The 13,871-nt window shown below is 52.7% G+C and overlaps 1 protein-coding gene across 2 annotated transcripts in view; it reads right to left on the bottom strand.

Moving 5' to 3' along the window:
- Positions 1-289: 289 nt before the first annotated feature.
- gripap1 (GRIP1 associated protein 1) overlaps positions 290-13,871 on the bottom strand; it is a 37,621-nt gene continuing 24,039 nt past the window's right edge. For both annotated transcript variants that reach the window (XM_066709924.1, XM_066709925.1), the window contains 2 exons: positions 6,154-6,341; positions 290-4,018 (listed from right to left, as the gene is read on the bottom strand). In XM_066709924.1, coding sequence (XP_066566021.1) covers positions 3,929-4,018; positions 6,154-6,341 — 278 coding nt within the window. In that variant the 3' untranslated portion in view covers positions 290-3,928. The remainder of the gene's footprint in view (positions 4,019-6,153; positions 6,342-13,871) is intronic.

Raw genomic sequence — 13,871 nt, 5'->3', positions numbered from 1 at the left:
CACCCTCCCTCTGATGTCATCACCCTGCCTGTCTGGGGATTGAAGTGCAGGAGAATATTCAAGATCTCACAACTAATCTGTAGTGTGCTAATCTTCTGTACCACACAACACGGACAAATCAGAAACAAACACTCCTTCACTGCGGTCTAAAATCAATGTGATCAGGTGGGAGGGACTGGCCTCTCAATTTTAACCGATTTCTGTTTTACACGTCCCTTCCATTTGAGTACCGCTGAAAATAAATTGTCATTCGAAAGGGAAATTATGAAACAAAGTTTACACCACATGCTTTTTTTCATGCAAAAAGCTTTAATTCACAACAGTATTTAAGACTCTGTAAATGCACAGTATGTACAGTATCGTAGTGCTACAAAAGCCAAATTAATTTTAAAAAGGACTGCTTGCCATGAGAAATAATACCCCCACCCACATATTTACCTGTTCACGTCTGATTTCCACTCTCTTGCCGTCCAGGGTTTAATCAAAAGCTGCTTTACCAAGGACACACACATCCACACCTCCTCCATGCTAACCAGGGACATTTGGACAATATTCTGCCCTGAAAGAGACGTGAGGCGGGCCAGGGAAACTAACCCCACCGTCCGCCCCGCATTATAAAGCTTCCCTCGCCGATTCCTCATTCCCCCGGGTTCACACACTCGGGTGCTGATCTCTCCTGCGGCCTCCGAACACACGCCACACCGTGACATCACGCAGCGCCGTTTTAACCCGGGGAAACGGTACTGGGCAGCCGGCGTCCATCACGAGAGAAGGAAACAGGATCGCCATTGTGGAAAACCGACTTTCCTCCACACTGCCGAGTGGAGAACAAGCCCGTCTGTCTAGGAGAAAGGCTCGGTACTTTATTTGTGGATCTGGGGCCGTCGCTGTTCCCATTTACTTTTGAATTAAAGTGCATTGCGCTCACCCTGGCAGGATTACTACAGCATCAATTAGACCAGCCTCCATTAGCAGCTGTCTGGGCACAGTGGTCAAATGTGTCGAATAATCACCTGCAGTGAAGACGGCTCACTCCCATCCGCGGAGCCATGACGTCCCAAGGGCACATGAAAACCACACACCCTCGGGCCCTTGGAACCACCAGACAAGAAGCTGTAGGAATTTCCTTCTCAACGTTGCTCCCGGAGCCCCACTGTTCTGCTGTGCTACCCAAGCTCCCCATGACTTAACTGAACCACTCAACGAACGAGTACTTTGCTTTGCTTCATAACGATCTCAACCAGTCTGAGATATCAAGTATAAAATTATATTCACCCAGGAATTCTTCCAGCGTTCCAGAGTTCCACTCCGCAGATTAATCATTTCAATTAACATTTCAATTAAGAAACCGAGAGCTCAGTTGGAACAGAAACCAGCAGGTCACCGCAGCCCGGGTCGAGAGCCGACAGGAAGCACAACAGAACAACACAGAGAGACAGCACAGCAAACATGAGACGCAGACAAGGACTTACAGATCATACTTGTTTTTTTAATTCAGTACACAAGAGTTCCTCTCTTCAGACACCGTATAATCATTTCGGTCTTTGTCCCCCTGGAATGGTCAGAGAAGCTGCGTTTCCTTTGGTAGGGCGGGCCGGTAACCCGCTCCGACGCGACACGACGCAGGCAGCGTGGTTAGCAGGGCAGGGAGCGGGTTTGGGAAGGCGTGGGAGCAAGGACAACAGATCTGTTAAGGAGCCTCCCTTCAGAAGCGGTTTGTATCGGGCACAGCTGGAATGTTAGCGTTCAGAAAAAATACATACACACAAATTTACAAGCGTCTGTCGGCGGTTAGAGCGCGTTCGGGAGGGAGAATAAACCGTCGCGTGTTTATTCATTACAACGCCTCGCCCCTAATGAATTCATAGGATGTTACACTACTGGTACCGAGACATCACGACGAGAGAGCGTGTGACGAGACGAGCTACACATTTTACACAAGCTCCTCTCCCGGTACACGGCCGGAGGTTTTCGCCATGCCGTTTTGTTGCGCGACTTGGCCGTACAGTAACAGTGACAGCGCAGTTCAGGTCGGAGTGGATCCGGCTCGGCGGTTATAAGAAGCGAGACCGCGTCGCTATGCTTTTCGCTTGCTGGTTCGATCCTGCAGCCTGGATCCGAGTCTGAGCGGACAGGAGGGGTGCAGAGGAGAGTCCTCTGGGAGCACCAGGGAGACGAGGGACAGCGACAGGAAGGGTCAGCGCAAGCTCGCGGTTGGGATTCTGAGATCCACGGTAAACCTTGCTGAAGACCGGGGTTCGCTCGTACGGGGCATTTTTGTATTTTTGAGGAGGTGGGAAAGGAGCGATTTATTAATTACAGGGGTGTTGTGGCCCCTTGGTCGACTACAACGAAACACGCCTCTGGCTTTGGACAACGTTCAGTGCAATTTCTCCTGATCGTAATGGGAATGACATAAAAAAAAAGGCACAGACATACAAATGATAAAAAAATCTGAAATAGCGTGGACCATGTACTTCAAAGCACAGAATCACAGAGAATCCCCCATAGACTGGCCTGTTTAAAACACCGGACGTCTTATTTCCTTCTAAATGGGCCGACACATGCAGTCACCAGCAGATTTCCTTTTCTGTGCCTGGGGGGCACATATACACTAATATACAGTAAGTACGTGGGCTGCTGGTCTCCCTAACTGAAGCCAGCAGTCATCCAAACCAGCAAATCAGAAATATCATCACTTTCTACACCTGAGTTTGCAAAGTGGGATTCTGGGAGCAGATCAAATCATATCCGCTCAAACATTTGTTTTCCTCCCTCCCACCCTGTCCAGTGCCTCCTGACTTCAGCGCAGGGGGCCGGCATCCGAGCACTCTGTTCCTCTGAGGATCTCCGAGAGCCTCAGTCATCAGCAATCAATCATCATCCTCGCCACCACCAATTTAGTGTTTTGTTTTCATGCCACGATGGATGCCAAAGCACTCTGCCGGTGGAGGCTGACAAGAGTGCAAGAGCGAGGGATTACCGTATCCTGCCGCACCGAGCCGGTTCAATTAGAGAGGGAACGAGGTGGGGGGGGCGGAGTGCGAATGCCTGAGCTTTGGCAAGAGGAGCACCGACAGGATCCTGTTACGATTATAGCTTCAGCCGTAACCATCCTCTCATCATTATTAGGAACCGATGTCGGTTTTGGTCAATTTAGAAAGTCTGGCTCTGTCCCTCTGGGGCTGGGGGGTGGGGGGGCTACAGTGCTGATTTCAAATGCCCACTAAGGGACAGAATGAAACTCCTCCGCTAATAGACGGGTTGAAATGCCCAGTCTTTAGAGGCGGATGATTTGGTGTGACCTGTTAGACTGTGGCTCTCGGGGACCGAGTCTGGACACCACTGTCCTGCATGCAGACCGCCCCCCCCACCCGGGGTTTAAACATGATCATTTAAAGCCTGTTCACCGCCAGCCGCCAACCTGAACCCCGCAGTGGACGCCTGGAGTGCAGACACAGGTCAAGTACACATATGTATAAAACATCTGATTTAAAACAAAACTCCACAATGATATGTCGAATCAAAAACATGCCCTTCAAGAACGTTTTTGAGACGCGCCCTCTCCACACACCCCCCTACAGGCCGCGAGAGGAACTGCCCCTCTGCCCCGGGCCCCTACGGCGCAGGTGAGCACGCCCAGTCCGAGGCGCCGGGGCCGACCGCGTCCGAACCCACACAGCAAGCCGTCCAGTTAGGTTGAGTTACAGATATGGAGACTTGTTTCTGTTTTTACAGTAAATACATTCAGTAGCAGATTAGGATGGACAACGTTCCTGCCTCCCGCCCCACCTCCACCCCCGTCCCGGTTCCCCCCCCAGTGGTTCAGTCCGTCCTGTAGCTGAGCATCGTCCACCTGTGGGTGACCGCGGCAGTGGGGAGGGAGGCTGGAACTGTGGAGGGGGGGAGGGGGAGGTTCGTTCCGCTCCTAGCCGGTGGTTTTGGGCTCGGGGCCGGGCCTGGACGTGGGGGGCTCCTTGCTGAGGCGGACTATCTCCTGAGACAGAACTTCCAGGTCCTGGAGAAACGAGGGAAGACAACAAATAATGATTTGGAAAAAAAAAAAAAAAAAACATCAAACCTGAACCAGGAGAAGAAATGAGACTCGGACGCGACACAGGAGCCATTAAGGTTGTTCTTTTTGTTTGTTTGTTTGTTTTTTTACTGCATCGGCACACCTCCCCCCGCCCGGCCTCCCCGAAAAAGGAAAAAACAGGGTAATGTTCCATCCATCGAGCGGAACGATGAAATATTCACAGCGCTGTTCGTTTCTGCACTGGCGGGGGGCCCCCATGCTGCAGCCAACATTCATGAAGGAGGAGCTAATCCAGGACTTGTAGACCTGAGAGACGGAGGGAGGGAGAGACGGAGGGAGGGAGGTGATGTGACAGTGCCAGGTCACCTACAGGTCCTCCCTCCACCAGTCCGCGCCCCCGCACAGGTTTCCCCCGCAATTCCTCAGAGGACTTATTGTTTGACGTTGTTTCTTTCCCCACCGTCACTTCAAGATCGCTGCGGCTGAATTCTGCGCCTCGACCCCATCCCGCTCGGTGTCTCTCTCCTCTGTGAGTACCGGAGCGTGCGCCTCTCGCTCCCTCGCTCCCTCCCTTGTCAAGGTTAAACGGAGTGCGTGTGTAACTCACAACCCCCCCTGGGCACACGACTCTCCTCCACCTCCAGCCCTGCCAAAGGATCTGTCCGGCCCCATCTCACACTTCTTCACAACGCTCACCTCCAGTACCGCACTGTAATCTCTCCTCTCTCTCCTCTTTCCCTCTGCCCTCGCCCAATTTTTCTTCCTCTGCTCTCTCCCCTTGCCCTCTTCCTCCGCTCTCCCTTTTTCTCTACTCTCCCACTTCCTCTCTCCCTTCTCTCGCCCTTCCTCTCCTCTCTCCCTCTTTCTCCACTCTCCCCCTTCCCCCTTCTCACTTCTTCCTTTCTTCCTCTTAATCTCTCTCTCTTCTACTTCCTCTCCCTCTCACTTAATCTCTCCTCTCCCATAAACACAGAGAGGCACACACACGAGCGCTCAATCACAGTGTCAGTCTGCGCAGATCCACCTAATCCACAGATAACGCTGCTATAGCACGGTCATTAAAATGGCTGAGGTCGCACTCCTGCCCGTGCTCTTGCTTTGCCCCTTTGCTGGCCCGGATCAGCCGCGCGGGTCACGCTGTGCCAGCGCCGTGTGCCCCGAGGGGCCGGTACACCGCGCTCCGAAGGGAAGCCTCTACTAGTCGACACACACAGTTTGAAGCGCAGCAGTTGTGTGCAGAGGAAACGATCACAACAATCAGTGGGGGGGGGGGACCCACACAAAAACAAATCTCTCCCCGGCGCAACACGACAGCCACCACGCCCTCTCAGCACGGCCGGCACAGCGGTAATTGAGGATGTCATCCAGGGTCTGGGAGGGGGGGAATCGTTTTAGTTTCTTTTGTTGTTGTTGCAGTGAGTGTGTGGGGGGGGGGGTGGCAACTGAGTGAATTATATGTCTTCTTGATGACTTCTATTAGGAAAAGAAATGATGAAACATTACCTAGCACAACTGAGAGCCATCTGTCTGCTCTCTCTCTCGTTTATTTACTGGGTGGCTGGTGGCAAGGCAATTACGTTTCTATTCAGGGTAACAGTCGATTAGAGAAGCGGTCCCCTGCTTTTAGTACAATGGCTCTTTTTAGCTCATTTCCTGTGTTGCATTAGGTTTCCTCTTTCCCAATGCACCTCTCCCCTCTTGCCATTCCCCTCACAATTCTCTCCTGCTCCATCTCTCACTCTCTTCCCCTATCCCCATCTCTACCCCCCTCTTCCCACATCCCCTATCTCCATCTCCATCCCTCTGTCCTCTTTGCTCCTTATGTAACTCGGTCTTCCTTTTTCACTTTTTACTTTTCCTCTTTAAAGTACCTTCCTTCCCCCCTCTTCCCCTATCCCAATCTCCATCCCTCTCTCTTCCCCATCTCCATTCCTCTTTGTTCCCGTCCCTTGCGCTCTTCCCCTATCCCAATCTCTATCCATATCTTTCCACATCCCCATCCCTCTATCTCTTCCCCCATCTACATCCTTCTCTGTCCTTCTTTCCTCCTCATGTCACTCTTTCCTTGTTGTCTTTCACTTTTTACTTGTTTACTTGTACCTCTCTCTCTCTCTCACCTTCTGTAGGTGCATGTTCTTGGTCAGCTGCTCCTCCAGCATGTTCTGCAGCTTCTTGTTCATCTCCCGGAGGTTCTCGTCTCCGGGCTTCACCAGGTCCCTGAGCACCGAGCCCAGGCCGCTCCTCTCCTGCTGCCCGCCGTGGCCCCCGTGGCCCCCGTGGCCGCCCGCCGCCGGCCCCGACACATCTGGAACACAAGAGGAAGAGGAGAAACGCAACAGATCAATCCCTCGGGCACACCTTCCTCAACTGAACGACAGAGGACATGACATCACAAGGTGCCAGCCCGAGATCAACTGTGGAAGTCTGCCCCGACCCTGAAGAGCCCACATATGAGACCCATATCATCCCGGAGTAGCAGGCCTCTGTTTGTGACAGATATGGGCTAAGGGCTGGGTTGTCCTCTCTCAGATTGACCCTGGTTGGGTGATTGCCAAAAGTTGCATTTAGCATTCTTCAGTTCTCGTGTCTCACAGCTGGCTGTACAGCAACACTCCCAATCACAGGTGAAGGGCAGTAATTACCGGGCCTGCACGGCACGCTGCGATTAAAGGCGCTCCGTCTGAGACACGACACAGACGGCCGCGCGGCTCGATTAAAGGGGAGGCCCCGGAGAGTGACATGACTAATGACTCGCTGTTAGTCTAAATGGACAGTGACCGCAGAAGTGTTTAGGTGATGGTAATCTACACCGAGCAGCTGACAGCTGGCGGTGGGCGGCGGAGACTCGGCAGGCAGAAAAAAAAAAAAAAAAACAGGAACGGCCGGGGCTTCCGTAAAATTAGACCGAAACTCAACCTAAAAGAGAGAAAAGAAAAACTCGCACTCACAAGCCAAGCCGTGACCTAAACCGATGATTAATTGAGAACATCACTTCCTTTGATGAAGTAAGCGATACCACAGACGACACCTTATTCAAAGCAGCCCTGCCGTTTCGGGTTTTCGGCCCGGGCGAGTCGGCGCGACCCGTCGGCTGTAAGCAGAGAGGCTGTGGTTGGTTAATTCTGCGTGAACTTCATCTGAGCCCACGCTTAATTGCATTAAGGACAAGAGTCTGGAAAGGGACGGACGGGCTTGGATAGGTGTCGCTTACGGGTGGCGGGCCGGAGGTTGTTTACATTGCAAGAATGAAAGGAAATAAATGAAGAAAATACACGTAAGCCCGCCGAGCCGCACACCAAGGCATGCTGGGGATGTTCGGGAGATGAATAAATTGATTCAGAGTTCAGCAAGATGTTTCGGTCAATACTTTTACCTTGGAATCCTTGCTTTGAGTGGCTGGAGACTGCGACAGCTTCGGAGAAAGTAGGCCAAAACTTATTATGAATAATGAATAGGCATTATATCACCTGTTGTGCTGTTGAGGCTGCACAAACTCGGTCCACTGGACGCTGGAAAATAGTACTCCCCTTCCTTAGATTCAAGCCTTCAGGCATCCAATCCAAGGCATCCAACATCCAATTAAACTACAAAAAAACCTTTGTCCGCGCTGTGTGGAAAACCAGCTAAAGGGAGTGTGACTCAAACTCAACAACTTCTCTCTACAAGTGCAAGTGGATCCACCATTGTTAGGCCTCTTGTATAAGCATTAATTTCATTAATGATGATGATAATAATAGTAAAGGTAACAATAATCCAACTTCTAAACACAGAACAGACAGGGATGCACTTTGGGGATGCGTCTGAATCAGACAGTGGTCTAGGGATGGGGGAGAATAACGAATACTAAAAATGTCACTCCGTTTCAACCGGCCTAAAGGGATTAAAGCACCGCGGTGAGGTAATGAGGGGCGCTGTCAGAGGAAGAGACGCGCCAGCCTCTACACACCTAGCGAGCCCACGGAGCCGGACCCTAATGAGGGCCGCCTGGAACAAGATCCCGGCCCGGCGAGGCGACTCTCCCACTCTGAGCCGCCGACAGTCAGGCTGACGGGCTCTGTTTTGGGGGAGTTTTACTGGAGAGCGATGGCAGACAGATTTAGAGCGCCCGTCCCCCGTGGGTATGCGGACGCACTGAAGACCGGCTCTCGGAGGTGACCCGGTCCCGGAACTCACCTCCGATGCGTCCCAGCGCACAGAGCACTGAGACACTGAACACACAATGACTCAGATTAGACCACATTTCATTTCCCCCACTGCGGATAGTAATCAGGGATCCGGTTTTGGGCGAGAAGCAGCAGAGGGTTCATAGTCTGGACTGAACCACAAGGAAACACAGACACCACCAGGGCATTGTGTGTTAATCCTCGCCATCGCCCAAGGCCCTGAACTGGCTCAAACGGCCAAAGCACGACCGCGACACGGAAGGGAACCTCAAGAGCCAGCGGACTGCATCGCGATTCTTCCAGAAGAGGTCAAAGTTCAAAACGATGGTCACTTGTAAGAGAAATGTCCTGTTTGTCACTCAAACAGAGCAGCGAATAACATGACATGCTGTTCTTTAAGGCAGAGGCTGTGAGTGGGTCTCTCTCTCTCTCTCTCTCTCTCTCTCTCTCAGGATGGCCGTGTGTTCAGGGTGGGAGGGGTCCAGGACTGCGGCAGGCGGTGGGGTGGAGGTTGACCCCAGGTGACTCCTGCCCGGGAGAGGAGCAGCACTGAGCGATCGTCAACCACACGCCTGCGCAGCTCTCTCCTCTTTAACACCCTCGCTCCCCACACGGCCCTGAACACACCGGGCCTGGGCCGCAGCGTGTGCCGTGCACGGGGAGAGGGTCACCGTCGTGGCCGACCTCGCCGCGCTTCCCCTCCCTCGGCCCCCGGTGCACTGCAGCGAGCGCTGCATTATTGAAGATGAGTGTTAAGTTCAGTCAGGCGTGTCTTCATCGTGAATCATTTACATCCTGCCGCTGTCAGCTTTCATCTACCGCCAGTGGCTTCCACCACAGCTCTCTCTCTCTCTCATTGTCTCCTGCTTTCTCTTTTCTCCTCCCTGGGTGCCGTGTGGTTGCGTGTAGGAAATCACAATGACCAGATCAGGCTCTCGGGCCCCGGAAGGGCTGCTGTGCTCTTTGACACCGAGAGGCGTCCATCACAGCGTCAGGGTGCATTGTGGGGGAAGTTGAAAGGCAAACCGATTCCAACAGACACAGAAACAGAGGAACAGTGCTTGCAGCGCCGCAGTCTCGGATAATAAGGCTGAATCACTCAAACTGGCCCGAGACCCACCCGTACCTTTGGCACCAGTGAGCGCCTCCTCAACTCTGTATTCCGGGCCAGTCCTCCAGCGTGCAGAATATCCATCCAAATCAGCCGAGTGCCCGGCTGCGCAGACACGGCACCCCTCCGCAGCGAGTGGCTCGTAGTATAATTGATACATTGTGTTTCATTTCTTTTTTCTTTTTCTTTTAAACACACATCTAATGCAGACGTCTGAAAGGAGGCCGATGCAAAATACATGAGGCCGGCCGGCCTGATTCAGCAGACCCTGGCCCGGCTGCATCGCATTAGAGCTTTAATCCACTAATTGCTTTTTAGCAACATTATAAAAAACAAAACACGCGGGGGGGGGGGATGGGGGTCCTTCTTGTTATCGTGAGCCGTCTGCAGCCCAGCACTGAGTCACTGAACACACTGCAGCCCAACACTGAGTCACTGAACACACTGCAGCCCAACACTGAGTCACTGAACACACTGCAGCCCAACACACTGCAGCCCAACACTGAGTCACTGAACACACTGCAGCCCAACACTGAGTCACCGAACACACTGCAGCCCAACACTGAGTCACTGAACACACTGCAGCCCAACACTGAGTCACTGAACACACTGCAGCCCAACACTGAGTCACTGAACACACTGCAGCCCAGCACTGAGTCACTGAACACACTGAACACACTGCAGCCCAGCACTGAGTCACCGAACACACTGCAGCCCAACACTGAGTCATTGAACACACTGCAGCCCAGCACTGAGTCACTGAACACACTGAACACACTGCAGCCCAGCACTGAGTCACCGAACACACTGCAGCCCAACACTGAGTCATTGAACACACTGCAGCCCAACACTGAGTCACTGAACACACTGCAGCCCAGCACTGAGTCACTGAACACACTGCAGCCCAGCACTGAGTCACTGAACACACTGCAGCCCAGCACTGAGTCACTGAACACACTGCAGCCCAGCACTGAGTCACTGAACACACTGAACACACTGCAGCCCAGCACTGAGTCACCGAACACACTGCAGCCCAACACTGAGTCATTGAACACACTGCAGCCCAGCACTGAGTCACTGAACACACTGCAGCCCAGCACTGAGTCTCTGAACACACTGCAGCCCAGCACTGAGTCACCGAACACACTGCAGCCCAACACTGAGTCATTGAACACACTGCAGCCCAGCACTGAGTCACTGAACACACTGAACACACTGCAGCCCAGCACTGAGTCACCGAACACACTGCAGCCCAGCACTGAGTCACTGAACACACTGCAGCCCAGCACTGAGTCACTGAACACACTGCAGCCCAACACTGAGTCACTGAACACACTGCAGCCCAGCACTGAGTCACTGAACACACTGCAGCCCAGCACTGAGTCACTGAACACACTGCAGCCCAGCACTGAGTCACTGAACACACTGCAGCCCAGGACTGAGTCACTGAACACACTGAACACACTGCAGCCCAGCACTGAGTCACTGAACACACTGCAGCCCAGTACTGAGTCACCGAACACATTGCAGCCCAGCACTGAGTCACCGAACACACTGCAGCCCAACACTGACACACTGAACACACTGCAGCCCAGCGCTGAGTCACCGAACACACTGCAGCCCAGCACTGAGTCACCGAACACACTGCAGCCCAACACTGAGTCACCGAACACACTGCAGCCCAGCACTGAGTCACTGAACACACTGCAGCCCAGCACTGAGTCACCGAACACACTGCAGCCCAGCACTGAGTCACTGAACACACTGCAGCCCAGCACTGAGTCACCGAACACACTGCAGCCCAGCACTGACACACTGAACACACTGCAGCCCAGCACTGAGTCACCGAACACACTGCAGCCCAACACTGACACACTGAACACACTGCAGCCCAGCACTGAGTCACTGAACACACTGCAGCCCAGCACTGAGTCACCAAACACACTACAGCCCAGCACTGAGTCACTGAACACACTGCAGCCCAACACTGAGTCACCGAACACACTGCAGCCCAACAACACTGAGTCACTGAACACACTGCAGCCCAGCACTGAGTCACTGAACACACTGCAGCCCAGCACTGAGTCACTGAACACACTGCAGCCCAGCACTGAGTCACCGAACACACTGCAGCCCAACACTGAGTCACTGAACACACTGCAGCCCAGCACTGAGTCACTGAACACACTGAACACACTGCAGCCCAGCACTGAGTCACCGAACACACTGCAGCCCAGCACTGAGTCACTGAACACACTGCAGCCCAGCACTGAGTCACTGAACACACTGCAGCCCAACACTGAGTCACTGAACACACTGCAACCCAGCACTGAGTCACTGAACACACTGCAGCCCAGCACTGAGTCACTGAACACACTGCAGCCCAACACACTGCAGCCCAGCACTGAGTCACTGAACACACTGCAGCCCAACACTGAGTCACTGAACACACTGCAACCCAGCACTGAGTCACTGAACACACTGCAGCCCAGCACTGAGTCACTGAACACACTGCAGCCCAGCACTGAGTCTCTGAACACACTGCAGCCCAGCACTGAGTCACCGAACACACTGCAGCCCAACACTGACACACTGAACACACTGCAGCCCAGCACTGAGTCACTGAACACACTGCAGCCCAGCACTGAGTCACCGAACACACTGCAGCCCAACACTGAGTCACTGAACACACTGCAGCCCAGCGCTGAGTCACTGAACACACTGCAGCCCAGCACTGAGTCACCGAACACACTGCAGCCCAACACTGAGTCACTGAACACACTGCAGCCCAGCACTGACACACTGAACACACCGTGACACTGAACACACTGCAGCCCAGCACTGACACACTGAACACACCGTGACACTGAACACACTGCAGCCCAGCACTGAGTCACCGAACACACTGCAGCCCAGCACTGAGAAGTGATGTCTATCTGAGTGAAAGGCTTTGAGCTCTAACCACCTTTCTACACCAAACACAAATAAACCTTTTCCCCATTGAATACTTACAAATAAAAACATATTAGAAACTGCCCTCCCTGAGTGACTATTGTACACTGTTTATAAGCTTATCTGCTGCACAAATTATCTTACAGTTCACACGGGGGGGGGGGGGGGGGGGAAGAAAAGAAAGAGAATAAATAAATACACACATTGTAAAAAACTGAGCAATCCAAAAATAATTACCAAGGGCGGCCGCGGCGCTGGAGAGAACTCCTTCAACTTTACGACACAATATTTACAATTAGGAGACGTCTGCCTTAATAGAAGCTAGTCTGGCATTTAATGTCAAACCGGTCAGTCATGAAATTAAACTTGAGAGCTATACAGTGAGAGGTGGAGGGGTGGGGGGGCAGCACTGTGTGAGAGAGAGGAGAGAAACACAAATAAGTCTCTCCAGTCCTGTCCTGAAGATGGAAGCATGGACTGAATCCTTTTTGAATTAAGATCTCATACGCGTCATTCAAAACGACGTGGGTCTGCGTGAGACGGAACCGTAAGAGATTCCCATTCCGGTCGGCTGGACCGAGCCGGGACGGTAGACTTTGGACTCTGTTGAGTTGCAAACAAACTTTGGGGGAGACCGCTGAGAAATAAAGAGCTGAAAACGAATGATATTCGACTGAACATGTCGCTGATTAACACTGTTTCGAAGGGTGTGAACACGTTCTGCTATAATGGCGTATCTGAGAATGGCAAATACGGTGAGCTGTCTCCACTCTGGCACTGGGGAAGAGCACATGAACCGGCCGGGTTTTGGATCCAGCCAGAGGCACATCTTTAATTTCAAACCGGCAGATTTACACTGCATATAAAAACATTCACACGTTGGCATTTATTTTAAGATCTATGTGAGTATTTTTATACGAGATGTGCAGCAGTGTAAAATGCACCACACACACACACAGACACAGACACGCACAGACACGCACAGACACACACATGCACTACTCTAGAGAAACAGATCGCAATAACCTGCTTTCCCCAGTTGCGATCCATGCACCCGTCCTACTTAGTACGTGGCAACGAAAGCCTTGCTGCAAACAGTAACAAAAACACTTAGGATGAAACGAACAAAAAGAGAAAAAGGGAAATGAGAGAAAAGGAAGAGAGGAAGAGACCGTGTGAGATGGAGGCCAGGCCGAGAGGGTGGTAGTGTGTAAACTGTGCCCAGCAGTCTGCCAGATTCCCCCCCATCCCACTCCCACTCCCCCCCACCCCTGGAGGCTGGCAGGTGATCAGATGTCTAGGACGTAAACAGGCGCCAGGCTGGGGGCAGGGGGGCGGTGTCGATAGATCAGGAAAGGCTGGTTGCTGCCACAAACGACAGAGAGAGAGCGAGAGAGAGAGCGAGAGAGAGAGAGAGATGGGGGTACAGAGCTGGAGAGAGCACTGTGAGAGACTAGGAGTGGAAGAGAGAGAAAAACAGAAAGACAGAGGCAGTGAGAGAAAAGGGTAAAGGAGGTGAGGAAAGAGGACAGCAGAAAGACAGGAAAGGGAAAAGGAGCTGAAGAGAGTACTGCAGGGGCCCGAAGAGGGGGAGAGAGAGAGGGGATCA

Source organism: Amia ocellicauda, chromosome 7 (assembly GCF_036373705.1).
Source record: "Amia ocellicauda isolate fAmiCal2 chromosome 7, fAmiCal2.hap1, whole genome shotgun sequence".
NCBI lineage: Eukaryota > Metazoa > Chordata > Actinopteri > Amiiformes > Amiidae > Amia > Amia ocellicauda.
This window is presented reverse-complemented; position numbering and strand designations above follow the sequence as displayed.